Source organism: Budorcas taxicolor, chromosome 5 (assembly GCF_023091745.1).
Source record: "Budorcas taxicolor isolate Tak-1 chromosome 5, Takin1.1, whole genome shotgun sequence".
NCBI classification, from domain to species: Eukaryota; Metazoa; Chordata; class Mammalia; order Artiodactyla; family Bovidae; genus Budorcas; species Budorcas taxicolor.
In genome coordinates this window covers 157,305,186-157,323,682 of record NC_068914.1, presented here as the reverse complement: position 1 = coordinate 157,323,682, position 18,497 = coordinate 157,305,186, and the positions used below count along the sequence as shown (strand labels likewise).

Genomic DNA, 18,497 nt, shown 5'->3' with positions numbered 1-18,497 from the left:
CCCCACTCCCACCCCCATGTCTTGAACCTTCTGGTCTGTCAGCATAGTAAGTCCTAGTTGCCAAAGGTTATCTGAGATGAAACCGTTGAGGAATAGTGCTTTTTAAGCAAGCTTCCTAAAACCCAGATTCCCAGGCCCTACCTCTAGAGATAGTGGTCAGGAGGTCAGAAGTGGGGCCTATTCACGCTCAGTTTTAATAATCTCCCAAGTGATGCTGTGCCTGCTGGTCTGTGGACCACATTTTGAATAGCACGGTTTTAGAAGAGCTGTTGGTGGCATGCAGAAATGCTCTCAACCACTAACAAGGCCACTCCCAACCCTGAACTTTTAAATGGTTCTTTCTCTTATATGAGTTTTTCTCTCAAATTTGCAGTGATGCTGATACTCATTATTTTACAAATAGCAAATGGAAATCATCAAGCCTCACCCAGCCTTGGTTCTCCAGAGACTGTCATAACTACACCCCAGCCCTTAGCATAGGCAGACCTGGAGCCTGGGCCACCCCATTGCTAAGGGTGCCCCTACTTCCTGCCAGTCCCGTCCCCATCACGGACTTCTCTCAGGAACCGCACTGCCTCCCTCCCTCTCAGAGTCACCCTGAGCAGACTTCCGTCTCCGGGTTGTGACAGCAGGCTTTTCTTGTCTACTCCGTGTCTTGTCTATTTTGCCACATCCCCTGTCTCTTCCTTCTTGTCTCTGGTCCCATTTGTGATGACGGACTGCCTCATGAGGCTCTGGTTACAAACTCAGCTTTCTGCTCTAGAATGAAATCTGTGACTTTGGCTCAGTTAAGAAGCATCTATTAAATTACACACATACACACACACATACACACACCCCATATCTATAGATATGTGTGTGTATTCATGTAAAATAGTCGTTAAAAATATGGAATGTGGCCTATAACCCTTTCTCCCAACGTTACACTTCTCTTGTGTTAGGTTTCCAGCTGCTGAGCCAGCTCTTCCCTCAGACCCACACCTCTGTCACAGTCTCGCTGCAGGTCACCTGTGTGGCTTTCTCCAGCTGTTCTACGTACAGCTATAGCCCAGACCCACCAGTGCACCTGCCTCTCTTCCCTGCTTGCTTCTCCTCCTCGGCGCTTGTCAGCCACTCCCTTACTCTGTTTCCTCTTTCTTGCAGCTGCCTCCCCCAGCTAGACGGTGAGCTGCGTGAAAGCTAGGCTCTTTGTCGAGCACTGTACTCCTTCTGCCTAGACGGTGTCTGACAACAAAGCAGGCACCCCGTCAGTATTCGCTGAAAGAACTCCTCTGTTTTAACGTGCTGTGATTATGCTGGACACACAGCTTTGCACCTGATCTTCCCTGTCCTCTTAACAGTACAGGCACTGCCCACAGTCTGTGTAACCTTGAGCGAGGATTTTGACCTTTAAATGTGGTGTTTGGGAACTCCTTCTCCCTGTAGGTTGAAGCAGCGAAGAAGGCCTACCATGCAGCATGCAAAGAGGAGAAGCTGGCGATATCCCGCGAGAACAACAGCAGAGCCGACCCGTCCCTCAACCCTGAGCAGCTTAAGAAACTGCAAGACAGAGTAGAGAAGTGCAAACAGGATGTTCTTAAGGTAAATCGTGAGGGTTTTTTTGCATGTTGAGAGCACGTGCCTCACCCGTCCACGTGTCTGACGTGTGATGAGCCTTTGTCACTGCTCAGTCAGATCCATGGACAGATGGCTGCATCAGTAAGATCACCCATCACCTCACCACAGCCCTGAGTGCCGCCTCAGGACAGGGCGGCACTGAGCACTGGGCAGGCAGGGGTGTGACTCCTGTGCGTGGTGGGCAGGGTGCGGGGTGGCCGGGGTGGCCGCAGGCAGGAGGCGGGAAGGACCAGCTCGTGAATGTCAACAGCAGGGAGCTGATGGGCAAGCTGGTATGGAGGGCTGTGAGGACCGGTGGGCTTGACAGTCAGGCCAAGTAAGGGCTTGGGACATTGCTGACAGAGAGCTGCTGGAAAAAGCTTTAAGAGCCTGGGAAGGGAGGGCAGATGTGAGCAAGGGTTCCGGAGCCCTTAGCTCCCAGCTTGGCCCCTGGCCCCACTCTCATCCTGTGCCCTCTTCCAAGGGCTGGTGGTGGCTGGAGGCTGTCACCATCAAGGGCCTGCCCTGCTGCAGTGTCCACAGAAGGAAGTCCCAGCCTGGTTTTGGAGAGAGAGGTGAAGTTAGAGATGAGCTGAGCACTGAGCTTCAGGACTAGGGCCTGATACCCAGAGGGGAAGCAGGGGTCCTGAGCCTCAGAAGAGCTGCTGAGGGAAATAGGGGAATTAGGCAGCTGCATGTCTCTTTTGTGGTGGAGGAAATGGAGGAAGCTCAGAGCGGCCGCCCAGCGGTGTGACCATGAGAGAGCTGTGCCCTCTACGAAGCTCCTCACTGCTGCCCCCAAGTGGGGGCAGAGACGCTGCTCCAGAAGCAGCAGGGCCGGGCCTGAGGCCTGCAAAAGCTCAAGGAGGGCCATTCCCTGCTCAGAAGTCCCCGTATTGTCGTCAGGAACAGAAGAGCAGAGAGCAAAGGCCACCCCCCAATCCATGGTCAAAGCCCATTTCAGGGTCTTGAGAGTGAGAACGACTGTGATAAATGGGTGACCCCAGCCCCACCATCCCTCCCTTCACCGTAGGAAGCTCTATCACGCTGATGGTCCCCTTCACTGTCAAAGTCATATGTTGCGGCGGGGGCAGGGAAGACTGTGTGGGTTTCTGACCTCATGCACATCCCTGCAAGGGAAACATGCTAACTTTAGACTTGTCACACTGTCCCTAAACACCCTCGAGAAAAGGCTACACCTATGTTCGTAGTTTGTTTCTGGTGAAATCCCCTCTTGAGGACAGTTGGGAAGGAATAACTGTGTGTCGGGGGGTGTCATCAGGGAGGAAGGTGGTGTCGTGGGCTGGAGGAAAGGGAACCAGGACTGTCTGAATGTCTTGGTGCAGCTCAGTGCCCATTGTCTGTCACTTTAAGTATCAGGATACTGTGAAGTAGAAGTATTCTGTTTGCTGAAAAGGAAAGTGAGGCTCCCAGAAAATGCACAGCACAGGTCTCCGTGGAGCTCAGAGCCCTGTGGCCCTGCTTTAAAGGCAACTGGGGAGCCCCTGCTGCTGTGGGCAAGACCCGGGGCACAGTCCTTCCCCATGCGAGAGGGGCATGGTCACTGGCTCTGAGGGACTGCCTCTTCCCCAGTGGCTGCCTTCTGGGTCTTACTCCAGCTGAGAGACCCAGCAGATGCCAGGAGTATGGTTGTGTTTCAGAAGTGGAGGGGCTGGAACTTGAACTTGGAGTTCTGTCAGACTCTGGAGCTTGTGCTCTTCAGGTTTTGGAATCTAGGGGGGATAGGGGACTGAGACACTTTAGCCAAGGGTGCCTTTGGAGGTAGAGAGGGCCTCAGGATGAGCCTGGGAGGCCTGGCTGTGTGGGGGGTGGGGAGGACTGTTCACAGTCCAGCCTGGGGGAGAGGGGAATGTCCTTCAGGAGCCATGTGAGGTCTGAGTCCTCTAGGCAGAAACTTAGGTGCAGAGGAGACAGACTGGGGTGCTTCTGGGGTGCAGGGTCACCCACAGTGGCAGGCTTCATGTTGTCACCCGAGGAGTAGTCTAGCTGTGATGGATTTGGACCTGGTGGAGGGAGATGATGCCCCAGAGGTGGGCAGGGTGGTGCAGAGCCAGGCTTGCTCGCTCTCGGGCAGAGGGGAGCGGGCTGAGTGGAAATGAGTCTTCATTCGCGTGCCTGGCCCCTGTTGTAGAGCAAAGAGAAGTACGAGAAGTCCCTGAAGGAGCTGGGCCAGAGCACACCGCAGTACATGGAGAGCATGGAGCAGGTGTTCGAGCAGTGCCAGCAGTTCGAGGAGAAGCGCCTGCGCTTCTTCCGGGAAGTCCTGCTGGAGGTGCAGAAGCACCTGGATCTGTCGAACATGGCCAGGTGAGTGTCCTTCGCCAGGGAGCTCGGGGTTGCTGCTCTCCAGACTGGGGAGGGGTGGGAGTGGTCTCAGAGCCCGCCTGCGGCCCTGTGGGGTCCTGCCATCCAGGACGGCTGCTTGCTGGCCCAAGTCTGATGGCCTCCTGCCACGCTCTGCCAGCTCTGGGTGCAGAGCTCTGCGTCTGGGCAGGGAGGGAGGGCCGCAGCTTGGACTGGCTACAGTGACACGTTTGAAATCAACCCGGGGGCAAGTCCAGTAGTCCCCCAGCTGGTGCACCCAGGCCAGGGGTGGCCTTAGTGTGAGGACCTTCACAAGCTCCTTCCCATCCAGAGCAGCTGCCTGCCAGCCTGCTGCTGGACTTCCAGGGCCTCAGGGCCTTGGGCAGCACAGTCCGTGAGCTTCACTGCTGAATGGAGACACAAGGCCATGATATTTCTTCCCCACTTTCCTCATCTTTGGTCCCATGACACCTTCATCGGGGCAGAGGTCTGTGCTAACCCCGGGCCTCAACATGTCATCCACACAGCCGAGCCGTTTAGAAATGACCTACAAGTCAGAGCTTGTTGTCAACAGGGAATTACCTTCTTTTTGTCTCCTTCTAATATTGAAAAATAAGAAAAGAAAAGCATTCAGTTGTTCAGCTGCTGTGCCAACAATTAATGAATCGTTACGAGTGTCTGTGCAGTCGGTGACATTATTCCCCATCTCAGTGATGAGGAAGTAGAGGCTAGGCCTGGTTTGGTCACTTGCCCAAGGCTGCCCTGCAGGCAGAGGCGGGGTGGGGCTACCAGGCTCCTCTATGTGGAGTAACTGCCTTGCCTCACTTAGTCCTACAAGCCACCCTGAGGAGCAGATGGTCTAATAGTGTCCTAGGGCCGCCATCGTAAAATACTGATACCTGGGCAGCCTACAACAACAGAAATTTATTCTCTCGCAGTTCTGAAACCAAGGTGTCACTGGGCCTCGCTCCCTCTGGCGGCTCTGGTCTAGGGGAGGGTCCTTCCCTGACTTGCAGACGCATCCCTCCAGGCACACAGCCATCTTCTGGGTCTTCACATCGTCCCCTCTCTGTCCCTGTGTCCCAGTTTCCCCCTTTTTATAAAAAGGTGGGTTTTTAAATTTACAGATTACCTCTGTAAAGACCCCATTTCCCAACAAGCTCTCATCCTGAGACCCCTGGGGTGACACCAGCAGTATCTTTTTTGGAGGACATGGCTCACCCCATAACAGGTGGGTTGTGCACACTGGACAGAGTGGGCACAGACCCCAAGAGGGGGAATGACTCCCGGCCACACAGACCAGAAGCGAGAGCTCCGAGACCCAGCGTGGTGGTCCTGTCCCTCACGGGCAGCTTCCTAGGGAGGCGAGCTGCTCCGGGCTGTGGAACAGAAGCAGGAGTTCCCCCAGCTGACCGACGGCATGTGCAGCCCCCACAGCACTGGCCAGTCTTCACTTGTTGAATGTAAACCTACCAGCTTTTTTGAAGGGGTGAGGAGCGACTTTCCTGACACTCAGTTGTGGACCTGGTGAAATGAAACCACCACAGACTGGGGCCCTTGTGGCCTAGATGCCACCACCTTTTATATTATCTGACGCAGAACAAAGCCAGGTTATTGCCTCCTGGTTCGATTTGTCAGAACCTGAAGCTGTGGCTTCTACGCCACGGCTGTCATTTTTCCCCTTCTGTGTGCATCACGGCCAGATGACTGTCCAGCGCACCAGGGCAGGCGTCTGATCTGCACTGTGATGCTGACCCTGATGTGGCTGCAGGCCTTGATGCCGACTCTGGGCAGGCCCTGGCTAAGGCTGACTGGTGGCCTTCCAAAAGAGTCATGCTTTTCTCTCTGATTTAGCTACAAAAACGTTTACCGTGACCTGGAGCAGAGCATCAAAGCCGCCGACGCAGTGGAGGACCTGAGGTGGTTCAGAGCCAATCACGGGCCAGGCATGTCCATGAACTGGCCCCAGTTTGAGGTAGGAGGACCTGCTGGCCTGGGTGGGACCTGGGCCCACAGCGCCAAGTGCTGCACTTTCTCCTTCCAGCTCAGAGTTGGCCTGTGCCCTGTTGACATGGCAGCGTTTGCACACGGCCACTTTAGAGACCAAGCGGATGTTTAGTGTTCCAAGGGGCTTTGGGCACTGCTGAGGGGCCTTCTGAGTCTCTGGCAAAGGTGCAGTTATGTTCTTTGTGAGAACTGTGACGGTCCCCTGTTGACCCTCGGCATTCCCTTTGTGGAGAGGCCCTGGTGACCCCTGCTCAGCCCTGCAGGATGGCCAGGGAAGGAGTGGCCACAGTGCTCCAGGCCTGGAGTGCCGGGGACACCAGCTAAGAAGCCGCTGGCCCAGGGCGGGAGCAGGCACGGTCTCAGAGTGTATGTTCTTACACAGAGGGTCCTTTTCTTATTTCCTTACATAAATTCAGTCAGCTTTAGTGCGGGATTAGCTTTCTTTTCTCATTTTCATGGGTCCAAGTTATCCAGTGTTTTTATACACAAATTCAAGGTTCTAGAGCCCTCAGGACTCTTCCAGTCTGCCAATTGAGTTCCCAGTACATGGGCCCCTGAAGGTCACAGAGAAGGCAGTGGCCACAGTCCTAGGACCCTGCCCTCTGGGGGACAGGGCTCTCCCTACATCATGGTAAATCAGGGGCTGGGGAAGCTCCACAGGGCCACCGCAGCTGCCTTCCCCGGGAGGGGCTGAGGCAACCCCTCTGCACTGGGCTCCAGCCACCTGGCTTCCTCTGACTCATCACGGCCAGAGCCCAGGCTGCGCTCAGACCTGCCTCACCACCTCCTCACTGTGGGATGCTGAGCAGGTCCTTTGCCCTGGTTGTGCCTCAGTTGCCCCATGTGTAATATGGGGATGACGGTGGTACCCATCTTCTCTGTGGCCGGGGCTTCAGTGGCCTGGTCCATACTGGGTCTTGTCCCAGGAACCCCCACACAGAACTTCGTCTAGCCCCATCATAGCTTGGCATCTTTTCAGCCCTCATACCAGTGCCTTTTTTCTGGAGCTTCTCAAGAAAGCTTTTCCACGTAATGATGTGGGTCTCTACAACTGAGCCCTCCCCCTGCCCCCAACAGGGGCCAAGAGCAGAGTGGAAGTGGTTCTGGAGGAAAATGCACAGCCCCACTTCTCCTCCCCCTGGTGAAGGTACTGGTGTGCACCCCTGGGTTCTAGAGACCCCTTGTGATATGCACCCCTCCAAGCCTTGATTCCCTTAGGACTGCAGGTCCCTACCCAGGAATAGAATGGTCTGGAAAGGAACACTTGACAGGCAGTCTTGCTGTCATGGGTATCCTGACCGGGGCCCATGGTGGCTCTTCTCTGTGGGCCCCTTGAGCTGGGAACGCATGCCTGCATGTGGCACACGCCTGCAGCTCTCACAGGGCTCTACTGGACTTTCTCTAATGGAATGATTTGTTTTTATTTTCCATGCCACAAGGATGAAGTAAGTTCCTATTTTATGGTTAACTTGTTGAATTCCAAACCTCCTGCAGTGTGGTCAGCCCCTGTGGGTCTGTGTGTGGCATCCACGGCCTGGTCTGACAGCATGTGCTGGTTAAAGAACCAAGGCCGCAGTGTGGCCCGGGCTGTGGTTGTCCACGTTAACAGCAGGCCCTTCCCTTCACGGTCAGCCAGCTGTTGATCGCACTGGCCCTTGGAAGCCACCCTGTCAGGACAGATTTATATTCAGAAGGTCGCTATGGGGACTCTGAATTCCAGTCGAGTTCTCAGTCAGCTTATTTCAGTTAAGAAAATAGGTGACCTCAGTTTGGGATTGGGGGCCTAAGTCTGCCACCAACTGTACGTGGGCAAGTCCCTTTTCTTTCTGGGCCTCGGTTTCCTCAAGTGACAAATTGGCAGTTAGACTTGATGTTTCTAAGGTGGCTTCTGTAACTACATGTGAGCACAGCTGTGGGCTCGGTCATCCCAAATATTAATTCAGATAAAGTGATTTGATAATGGGTAAAGTTGGCCGGGGGGGGAGAATTCATCACATGTGTACACACACGTGCTGTTCTCCCCGTTTCCAGAGCAGTTGATGAAAGCCTGTTCACATGCTGGGAACAGTGAGCCTTCGGAGACATAAGCTGTGTGCTTTGTTGCCCCACACACTGTTCAGGTGGGAGAGGACAGCCCTGGCTGGGCGAGTGCCACTCCTCAGGGTCCCCAGGGTGCGGGAGCCCGTGCACCTGATTCTGTGTGCACCCAGGGCCCGCTTCCCGAGTCACAGGCTGGCTCAGGTCCTGCACCCAGCTCTTTTGCCTCACTGGGAATGTCAGTCAAGAGATGGATGGGAGGGTCTTTAGCACTGCATGCCAGCCCCTCAGAGGGACTCTGTCTGCTTTGGAAGCATGAGGAAACTTGGCAAGGCCTGGGGGTCTGGAGGCTGAGTGCCACAGGGCTGGGGTGGGATTGGATGGGGAGGACACCTGGGACTGGAATGCAGGACCCCTGAGTTTTGGCCCCAGTGTTCTCACCAGCTGTCTGCCCCTGGAGGCTGGGCCCCCGAGGAGTGCCCACCTTGTGTGGCGAGGAGGGCCAGTGGTGAGCGTCACGGGCCTGGGGTCGCTGGGAGGCAGGGAGAGCAGACACAGTGCGGCGAGGCGCCACACTGCGTGGGGCCAGCCAGCAGCTCGTGGCTGTGGCGTTAGGCTCGTGTGGCCTCAGACAGATGAACTTCCTGACTCGTCTCCCCCGGTGCCTGTTGCTCAGGAGTGGTCTGTGGACCTGAATCGAACTCTCAGCCGGAAAGAGAAGAAGAAGAATGCTGATGGTGTGACCCTCATGGGCATCAACCAGACTGGTGACCAGGCTTCGCAGAACAAGCCCAGCAGGTGGGCACTGGGCACCTCCGTCCCTGGCAAGGCCCCGAGTCCTCTGCCAGGGCTGGAACGCCCCTACCCAGGGAGACTCCCCAAAGGGGCCCTGCAGGGAACCCCGGGGCATCTTTCCAGATGCTCTGCTGGGCAGCAGCCAAGGGCCTCTCTTGGGAGAATCTTCATTTCACTCAGTGCCAGAGCTGCAGAAAGATCCAGAGAAGGAGCCTTTGCCACAGCACACTTTGGGCCCCTTGTGACGGAAAGAACTGATGCAGGGTGCTGTCCACTGCACGTACCCAGCAGTGCACACGGGCAGGTGGAGGTGACTGGGGGCATCCTTCATGTGGAGTCAGGGACCTTGGCCAGGTTTGTACTTACTTTCCTGTGCCGTAGGCAGGTGCCTGATTCGAGGGTGGGGCACTCATTGTCCAGTGCCCCCTTCTTCAAATTACCCCTGCTGAGAGCGTTGGTTATTCTGAGTTTGGATCGAACAGGTGGCACTGGGGTCCTCAGCTCAAGGAGGGTCAGAGTTCCCAGCAGATGAGCGTTACTGTCCTCCTCAGAGCCGAGGCCGCCCCCGGCGCCCCAAGGCCTCCACGCCCTGCTGAGTTTTAACACACCTCAGGCTGCAGGCCTCCTGGGGAGGGTCAGCACGGTTCCAGGGGCCTTCTGTGTTTCTGTGCACTGAAGCCCCCACCCGCGCTCCCTGGGTTGATGTGGTTGCTCGTCACTCAGCTGCTGTGCCAGTGCCTGGGCAGGTGGGCTTGGCTAAGTGACTGCAGGATATGAGCGCGTGCCAGGGGTCAGGCAGCACCTAGGGGCGGGGGTAGGGTGGTCCATACCAGCCAGGGCTGCTGCACACATTCAGCTGCCCAGCATCAACCCCCTGTCAGAAGGTCAGCTGGAGAGAGGTGCCAAGGAGGGATTAGGGTCTGGGGGTCTCAGACATGTGGCCCAGATGCAGGCAGCAGGCAGGCATAGGCCCAGTGCCCCTGGCCAGGCCTGAAACCTGTGTGGCAGTGGCTGGCCACTGAGGGGTCCCTCTGGTGGCATCTGAGGCGTGTCCTCTCCTCCCCTCCCCACCCTGGCTAAGCCACCCACCCAGCACTTCGCATGCCGGCTCCATGCTGACTGACTAGGAGACAAGAAGTGGTGCTGGCCCGGGGAAGCCCTGGCCTGCGGCCTAGTGGCCGGGCCTGCCTGCTCAGTCCACAGCGGGGTCCCCAGGCGTTCCGGGCCTGTCTTGTCTTGTTACCGTCTTGTTCTGTGCTCAGTACCTGTAGTCACTGCATTTCATCACCGGGCTGTCTTCGCTCAGGCTAGGCTGCAGTCAGAGTTCTCTTTGGTCCCCTCTGGGCCTGGCGCACAGTAGGCAGTTAGCAGACGGGGTTTTCTCTCTCTCTGGAGCACAGAAGGGGCCCTTCCTTTCTTCCTAGAAAGGATTATTCAACAGGCTTCGGTTCTGATTTTGGAAGTTGCAGACCCAGAAGACCCAGGAAGGAGGCTGTTGGATCCTTTTGTCATCAGGAGAGGGCACTAGGGGCTGTGGGGTCTGGAGAGCCCCAGGCTGAGGCCCACAGGCTGTCGGCCTGCTGGCCCTCCGCAGAGGGCCAGGTGGAGGACTGCAGAGAGAAGCCCTGAGCCCAGACGCACCTGTGCTCCAGCAACAGCCTGCACATATGCAGGGCTCCTGTTTAGGACAGACTGTGTTTAGACACAAGGAGGGAAAATGCAAGTCTTGTTCTGTCTTAGACGCTTTAAGCGCATTCAAGAGCCAAAGTGTTGCTAAGTGTTTCACTAAAACATTCTTTCTGCTCCAACAACATACTCCTCCCATTTGACAGGGAGCTGGTTTGTCCCTTCAAATCCTGGCCCTGTGATCTTGCAGCTGGCAGCACCCAAGACCATGGGGGCTGCCGAGTTGGGGTCCCCTGAAAGCTCTCTCTCTCCCCATAGTGACCTTAGTGTCCCGGGAAACCCCGAACGGTCAGCGCAGTCACTGTCCAGCTACAATCCCTTCGAGGATGAGGACGACACGGGGAGCACCGTCAGTGAGAAGGAAGACATTAAGGCCAAAAAGTTGGTGAACAAACGTTTCCCTCTGGCTTCCGTCTCGCTCGCGCTCTCTCTCCTCTCTCTCTGTCCAAGGTCTCGCCCCCTCGGCACTCAGGGCAATGCATGAGGCCTGCAGGAGGCAGCCCGGCTGGTGGATGGTCTCTGGCTTCTCGATTTCTCAGGGAGGGAGGCACCAGTTAACAGTCTGTGGTTGCTTTTTCTCTGCCCTGTGTTAACCCTCGTCAAGGTCCAGCCTATGAGCACAGGAACACGGGTGCTGCTGAGGGGCCCGCGCTCTGCAGAAGGAGTGCCAGCCCAGCCCAAGGGCTCCCCGGTCTCCCCAGGTGGGGTCTGAGGCTCCGAGCAGGGCCTCAGGCCTCTGCCAGCCCTGCGCTCAGGACCACTGGGTCAACCCTTTCTTGCAGCGTGAGCAGCTACGAGAAGACCCAGAGCTACCCCACGGACTGGTCAGACGATGAGTCTAACAACCCATTCTCCTCCACGGATGCCAACGGGGACTCCAATCCCTTTGATGAGGACACCCCCTCGGGGACAGAAGTGCGGGTCCGGGCCCTTTACGACTATGAAGGGCAGGAGCACGACGAGCTGAGCTTCAAGGCCGGTAGGTGGGCGCCCGGCTGGCTTCTGGGGCCACTGCTTCCAGCCTGTCCGTCTGTCCGGCTACGCTGGGTCTTCATTGCTATGCACAGGCCTCTCTGTTGGCAGCAAGCAGGGGCTGCTCTGTGGTGGCTTTTCTTGTCGCGCGGCGTAGGCTCCAAGTGTGCAGGCTTCAGCACCTGCGACTTCCAGGCTCTGGAGCCTGGGCTCAGTAGTTGTGGTGCAGGGGCTTAGGTGCTCCATGGCATGTGGAGTCTTCCCGGACTTAGGATCTAACCCGTGTCCCCGGCACTGGCAGGTGGATTCTTACCCGCTGCACCAGCAGGGAGGTCCCAGCCTGCTTTCTTTCGGTCTAGTTCCATTTGTGTGTTCCCCGCCCCATCCCAGCTTCCATTCAAACATGGCAGATGCTCAACACCAAAGGTTAGAAGACAGCGAGGTGCCCCGTGCCTTTGCCCAAGATGCTACCCCAGCCAGGCTAAGGCCTGCGCATAAAAGACACAGATCCAGGCCATCCGGCTACCCCGCAGGCTCCCTGGAAACAGTGCCTGCGAGTCCCCAGGGGAACCTTTTTCCAGAGGCCCACAGTGGGCAGAGGGGCCCCCAGCACAGTGGCAGCATCCCCATGGCCCCCAGAGCCTCTTCTCGGGGCTTTGCCTTCTACCCTTCCCTGCAGCCCTGCCACCAACACAGTAGCCAACTTTGTTGCCAGTAACTGAAACCCAGGTTTTATGAAACAGCCTGGATCCTGATCATATGAGTTCTGTGTGTCGAAATTTTCTGTCCTGGTTTCTATTTAATGCCAGCTGTACCCTCTGTCTGAAGAGCACTGTCTTAGAGCCTATCCCCAGAGGTTTGGTCAGCCCGGCTCTAGACAGGCTGGAAGGGAGCCAGGGTTCTTCCTTCCGCCTTGCCCCTCCTCAGAGCCACCCCAGATCCAGCATCACCCCTAGCCCTCCACTGCAGGGGCTGCTGGGCCCTGACTCGGCCAGCGCAGGCTGAAGTGTGCCCTGCACTCCCCATCTCTGGGGCAGACCCTGCGTCTGACCTCCTGCCCACCCTGGCTGAGAGCTGTGTCTGATGGCGGCTTTCTCTCAGCTCTCAGAAAGTAGCCAGCTACCCACTCCACCCCAGAGCTGGTCATAGGGTGACTCTGGCTGCTTGTGGGAAGTTCTCATGTGTCTTTAAACACCTTTGTCCGTTTGTTTTTTTGGGGGGGAGGGGACATGCCTTGTGGCTCTCAGGCTCTCAATTGCCCAGTTCAGTGCAGTTCAGTCGTTCAGTCGTGTCCGACTCTTTGCGACCCCATGAGTCGCAGCATGCCAGGCCTCCCTGTCCATCACCAACTCCTGGAGTTCACTCAGACTCATGTCCATCGAGTCGGTGATGCCATCTAGCCATCTCATCCTCGGTCGTCCCCTTCTCCTCCTGCCCCCAATCCCTCCCAGCATCAGAGTCTTTTCCAATGAGTCAACTCTTCACATGAGGTGGCCAAAGTACTGGAGTTTCAGCCTTAGCATCATTCCTTCCAAAGAAATCCCAGGGCTGATCTCCTTCAGAATGGACTGGTTGGATCTCCTTGCAGTCCAAGGAACTCTCAAGAGTCTTCTCCAACACCACAGTTCAAAAGCATCAATTCTTCGGCGCTCAGCCTTCTTCACAGTCCAACTCTCACATCCATACATGACCACAGGAAAAACCATAGCCTTGACTAGATGGACCTTAGTCGGCAAAGTAATGTCTCTGCATTTGAATATGCTATCTAGGTTGGTCATAACTTTTCTTCCAAGGAGTAAGCATCTTTTAATTTCATGGCTGCAATTACCATCTGCAGTGATTTTGGAGCCCCCAAAAATAAAGTCTGATGCTGTTTCCACTGTTTCCCCATCTATTTCCCATGAAGTGATGGGACTGGATGCCATGATCTTTGGTTTCTGAATGTTGAGCTTTAAGCCAACTTTTTCACTCTCCACTTTGACTTTCATCAAGAGGCTTTTTAGTTCCTTTGCTTTCTGCCATAAGGGTGGTGTCATCTGCATATCTGAGGTTATTGATATTTCTCCCTGCAATCTTGATTCCAGCTTGTGTTTCTTCCAGTCCAGCATTTCTCTTGATGTACTCTGCATAGAAGTTAAATAAGTAGGGTGACAATATACAGCTTTGATGTACTCCTTTTCCTATTTGAAACCAGTCTGTTGTTCCATGTCCAGTTCTAACTGTTGCTTCCTGACCTGCATACAGATTTCTCAAGAGGCAGGTTAATTGCCCAACCAGGGATCAAACCCATGCCCCCCTGTAGTGGAAGCATGGACTCCTCACCGCTGGACCAGCAGGCAACTCCCTTGGGTTTCCCTACATTCTTGACTGGGGTTGTTTCCCCCCTGCTTTGTTTACTTTGTTTGTTGATTGATTGACTTTTAATTTTTTATTCTTTCTGAATTTTTTTTTTTTAAGTTGGGCCCTGTTGTGTGGCTTGCAGGCTTGTAGTTCCCCTGTGAGGGATTGAACCTGGGCCCCAGCAGTGAAAGCACCGAGTCCTAAACACTGGACCGCCAGGGAGTTCCCTCTAAATCTTATCTTTTGGACTTGTCAGCAATTTTATAGATTTAAAATGTCTCATTACCAAAAGGAAACTGAAGTGAATCTTTCTAATCACCAGTTTACATTTTTACGATTTGGCAGGTTCCAGTTAGTTTTGTCTGTTTTCTGTGTAATTTTCTTCCCCCCACCCCGCTGAGGTCACATTAGTTCCCAGCCACACCACTTCCTCCTGTCTCGAGCGTGCCCTGGCTGCTCCCCGCTTCTCTGCACCTGCAGAGCCTAGGGTCTCCACCTGGTGAGCTTCCCACCACATGCCCCCCTCTCAGAGCTGCTGTCTGTCTGCTCCTGGGAGGCTCGCCCTGCGAGGCCAGATGAGAAAGAGATACCAGGCTTCTGTGTCGCCCCTGCTGAAGCACAGGAAGCCCCCAGGGTGGGAGGAGAGGGGGTTTCCCACTCGTGATGCCCACCCTGCGGCCTCCTGCATCGCAGGAGCAGCGGTGCTGACGAAGTGGGTCCCCAGCGGCGGGCAGAGAGCCGTCTCTCGTGAGAGTCAGGGAGGGGAGCACGGGGACCAGGTGCTCGCCGCGCGCTGGCGCCTACCCGGGTCCTTCCGTGCTTTCGCCCCTAGTCCTCACAGCGCCGCTCAGTCTCCCAGCAGCTCTGGGACCCCTGGGTGTGGCCCCGCGGGCCTCTGAGTCGGTGCCGCTGCACACAGAATGAGGAGTCGGGGGAATGGTGCTAAATAAGACATAACTGCCGGAGGAAACCGGTGCAGCTAAGCCTGAAAAGTGGGCCAAACACCAATGAGAAACACAAAGCTGCAAACTGACCAATAAAGACACCTCCGCAGGCCTGTCTTCCGCCAGTTCTCAGAGCTGTCCCTGCGGGCTGGGCACCAAGCCACTCCTTCCGGTTCCCTGGCTCTGGGCTGCTCTGGCCACCCTGAACAGGAGAAGGCCAGGCCTGATCACATCTGCGGTCCTTGTCCTGTCTCCTTGAGAGCCTGTCTCCTTGAGAGCCCAGGCTCCTTCTGTCCCTCTCTCATCTCCGTATCCCCTCCACCTCCCAGGGCCTTGGTGCGAAGTAGAGGCTTCTCCTTGCTTGAGTAAACAGAGGCTCAGTCAGACTGCAGTGGCACCCAGAGCTGCGGGGAGAGTCCAGGACCATGCCAGCGTGCTCTGGGTGCTGGAAAAGCTTGGTTTCTTCAAGTCAGAGGACAGATGCTCTGAGCTCGGTGCTGGGAAGAGAAGAACGGGCCCCCACGCCTCCCACAGCTGCAGTCTAGACACAGACTAAAGGAAGGCATGGAGACTACGGCAGCAGTGCTGGAGGAGATTCGAGAAGACCGTGTGGGCCAGGCCAGGGGGAAGGGCTGCGGGGGTGGCACAGACCCTGTCGGACGGGGCCTCGGACCTGCCTGGAGCAGTCAGAGGGCAAAATCCTGCAGTCTCTGCAGGAGCTTCTCGGGCAACTGAGACCAGCATGCTTGAGGGGCGCTGTATGAGAGATGGGGGTCTTTAATCTCTCAGAGCCACCCCCCACTGGATACACAACTTCAGACGCGACTTAGTAGAGAAAGAGCCAGGCCCTCATCCCGCCAGGAGAATGCCTGCGCCTCCCACCCACATTAGAGACCCTCAGTGGGCCCAGGGTGAGGGCTCACCAAGACTGCTCCCTTTTTGTCTTGCAGGGGACGAGCTGACCAAGATAGAGGATGAAGACGAGCAGGGCTGGTGCAAGGGGCGCTTGGACAGCGGACAGGTCGGCCTGTACCCCGCGAATTACGTCGAAGTGATCCAGTGACGGGCCGGTGGGCTGGCTGGCGGAGGGACGGAGCGGAGGTCCAGCAGCTCTGTTAGCCGTTGGCCCCAGGCAGCGGCCCCTCCAGCCAGCCGTGTGGGCATCCACTCCTCTTCCTGCAAAAGATGATGGTTCCATTGCTCTTGGCTTTATGGTGTCTCTTGAAGGCAGACAAGCTGGTCATTTCACCTGGAACTCAGCCCCCTTTCCACAGTGCAGATGGAGAGAGCCGATCACAGGAAGCTGCAGGACAACAGGAATCACCGCCGCCCCCCCCCCACTGCCCCCCACGCTGTGTGTTGGCTTATTATGGATCCGTGTATTCTTGACCTTGTCTTTCCTCCTCTCCTCCACATTGATGGTAATGGTGGGATCCACTAATCCTTGCTCCACTGATTCCTTTCTATGACAAGCCCTGTCACCTGCTAAAACTTAAATGAACAAACTTACATGCCATTTTCTGAGTGAACACTTTTAGGTTTTTAATTTAAAGGCTGTGTACAGTTACTTTTTTATATTCCCATTCTTGCGTTCATTTATACTTAAATTATGACATAGGTCGATGTCCCCCAGTAGTCTTGAGGCAGTGTCTCTGTTTCCATGCTGTTCTGTGAATCACCCATGCCACTGCCTGGGGCGAGAGCCAGCAGCCTGGACAGACCATGTTTGAGGCAAGAGATTGCAGTGGAAAGATGGGAACACGTGGTTGGGTTTCCAAGGTGAATGCTCTCTGCATTTGGGGTGTCCAAATGTGAGTTTTGCAAATAACCTTATGTAGTCCTCTCTAAAGTCGCCATATTTAAAATCTATTTTCACTCTGTTTGTGCTTAAAGCTTTACTCTTGCAAATTAACAATTTTATCAGTGATTTTTGAAAGGTTAAAATGTAAGACTAATGTTTCAAGTGAATGCATCTAAAGTTAAGATGCTCTATATTAGACTGTCACGTCTTGGTGTATATCTGTATATACTATTTGATATTCAGAGAATCTAAAGAGCTCGTCTACTGTGTTCATGAGATTGAACGGCTTTTGACAGTGGCTTCAATTTGTAAACTGCTTGAAGACCATCTGGGCGTAGGCCTGGCTGGTTGGCTGGGCCCAGCGGAGCCTGCTGTCGGGAAGTCTTTCCTCGCTGGCAAGCTGGGAGCCCAGTGTCCTCAGCCCAGCTAGCCTTCGTCCTCTGTAGCAGACACTGTACAAAACTCCCGCGTCTTTGCAGGCAGCTGCAGATCTCACTGTCATCCGCGTTCCTCGTGAGCAAAGAAAAGCTGGGTCTCACCCCACAGCACAAGGGTCTCTTCTGAGCACCCTGCAGCCATCAGGGAGCCGACGGGCTGGGGCAGGAAGCTGCCCTGTAACCACGGGGCCAGCGAGGGAGGGCAAACCTTTCCTCTGTGTGACTCGGACATGGGAGAAATGGCTGCCGCCATCACAAGCTATGCATTTTACTCAGTGTTCCCAGTGAGCTCAATAGCTCGCTTGAAAGTGGATGTGTGTCTGTCTGTCCTGAGGATGCGTGTCTATCTGTCCTGGAAACTTACCAGCAGAATCCTCATTCCTTTGCTACAGATGTACCAAAAATTGTCAAGTCTTTTCAGTTTAGGAGTTTCTTTAAACGTATAGTATTTTAGAAAAAAAAAAATCAATAAACAGTTGATCTCGTGATTATGACCATCTCTGTGCCATGCGTGTGCCTCCCACTCACACCAGCTGGTGGACATGTCTTCACCGGCGTCTGGAGCCAGGCAAGACCCCAGGTGCAAGAGCACTGCCCAGGGCCCGTGTCCCCGCCCCACTGTCCCTGCCAAGCTAGAGGCCAGGGAGTCGAGGCACCTCAGGGTGCTTCCCTCCCTCCAACCTGCTTCTGTGTGGCCTTGGTGCCCCCAGCATGGGCAGCAGGCTGGCACTTCCCTCCCCCTCCCCGGGGCCCAGACAGCAAGACCAGACCAGAGACCACTCATGGCCCCAGCTGCTTCGAAAACGTCCTGAGCACCTGCTGTGTGTCAGGCCCACTTCACTGGCATCATCTGCAAAGAACTGCCCAGCTCCAAACACACTGCAAGTGAGGTGGGCCCTGCTCTCTGCTTCTGAGGAGGCGCTGAGCCCATCGAGGCTGCCCACTGCCCCTGGCAGTCACCAGCTTCCAGTTGCAGCCCCAGGCAGCCTCCGTGAGACAACCGGGGTCAGGGCAGGCTCCCAGTCCCATGGCCTGAGCTGGGCCGGCCAGTCCTGGGCACTCTGTGAGCTCATGTACTGCGGTGCCAGCCCACTGGGGGGGGCTGGAGTCCCCACTTTACAGAAGACACCCCGTCTGGAAACAAGTCCAGCGCCCTGCCCAAGGTCCTACGACAGAACTGTAGTTCAAACCTGCGTCTGCAGGATTCTTGAGGGCGAGCCTGTTCTTGCTCCCTCCATTGGTGGATAAAGAACAGGGTGGCTGAGCAGGAGGAACCCTCAAGAGTTGGGGTGAAACAACCTCTTTTCTCTGCTTCCTGTGCCCCCTAGAGCTCCTGCAAGGAATCCTGAGGGGCCCTTGCTGCTTGCTGCCCTCTCCTGTCCTGGCCCTCAGGGCGAGCTGGAAACCTTCACCCACCCCTGGGCCTCGTCCTCTCCAAGCCATAGCGATGCCTGCCTCCCATGAAGGTTAGACTCAGAGTCACAGGCCACAGGTGCCTGGCACCACATCCCCCGACCCCAGTCAGGACCCCCTGGCATCCTTGGCTGTCCCTCCCTC

The 18,497-nt window shown here is 55.8% G+C and overlaps 1 protein-coding gene across 3 annotated transcripts in view; it reads left to right on the top strand.

Moving 5' to 3' along the window:
* The window catches only part of PACSIN2 (protein kinase C and casein kinase substrate in neurons 2), a 112,289-nt gene extending 94,861 nt beyond the window's left edge, over positions 1 to 17,428 (top strand). For 2 of the 3 annotated variants that reach the window (XM_052639312.1, XM_052639313.1), the window contains exons 5-11: positions 1,426 to 1,581; positions 3,749 to 3,924; positions 5,776 to 5,896; positions 8,642 to 8,763; positions 10,705 to 10,827; positions 11,229 to 11,425; positions 15,653 to 17,428. In XM_052639312.1, the coding sequence (XP_052495272.1) occupies positions 1,426 to 1,581; positions 3,749 to 3,924; positions 5,776 to 5,896; positions 8,642 to 8,763; positions 10,705 to 10,827; positions 11,229 to 11,425; positions 15,653 to 15,765 (1,008 nt within the window). In that variant the 3' untranslated portion in view covers positions 15,766 to 17,428. The remainder of the gene's footprint in view (positions 1 to 1,425; positions 1,582 to 3,748; positions 3,925 to 5,775; positions 5,897 to 8,641; positions 8,764 to 10,704; positions 10,828 to 11,228; positions 11,426 to 15,652) is intronic. The other variant, XM_052639314.1, reaches the window with a different exon arrangement.
* Positions 17,429 to 18,497: the final 1,069 nt, after the last annotated feature.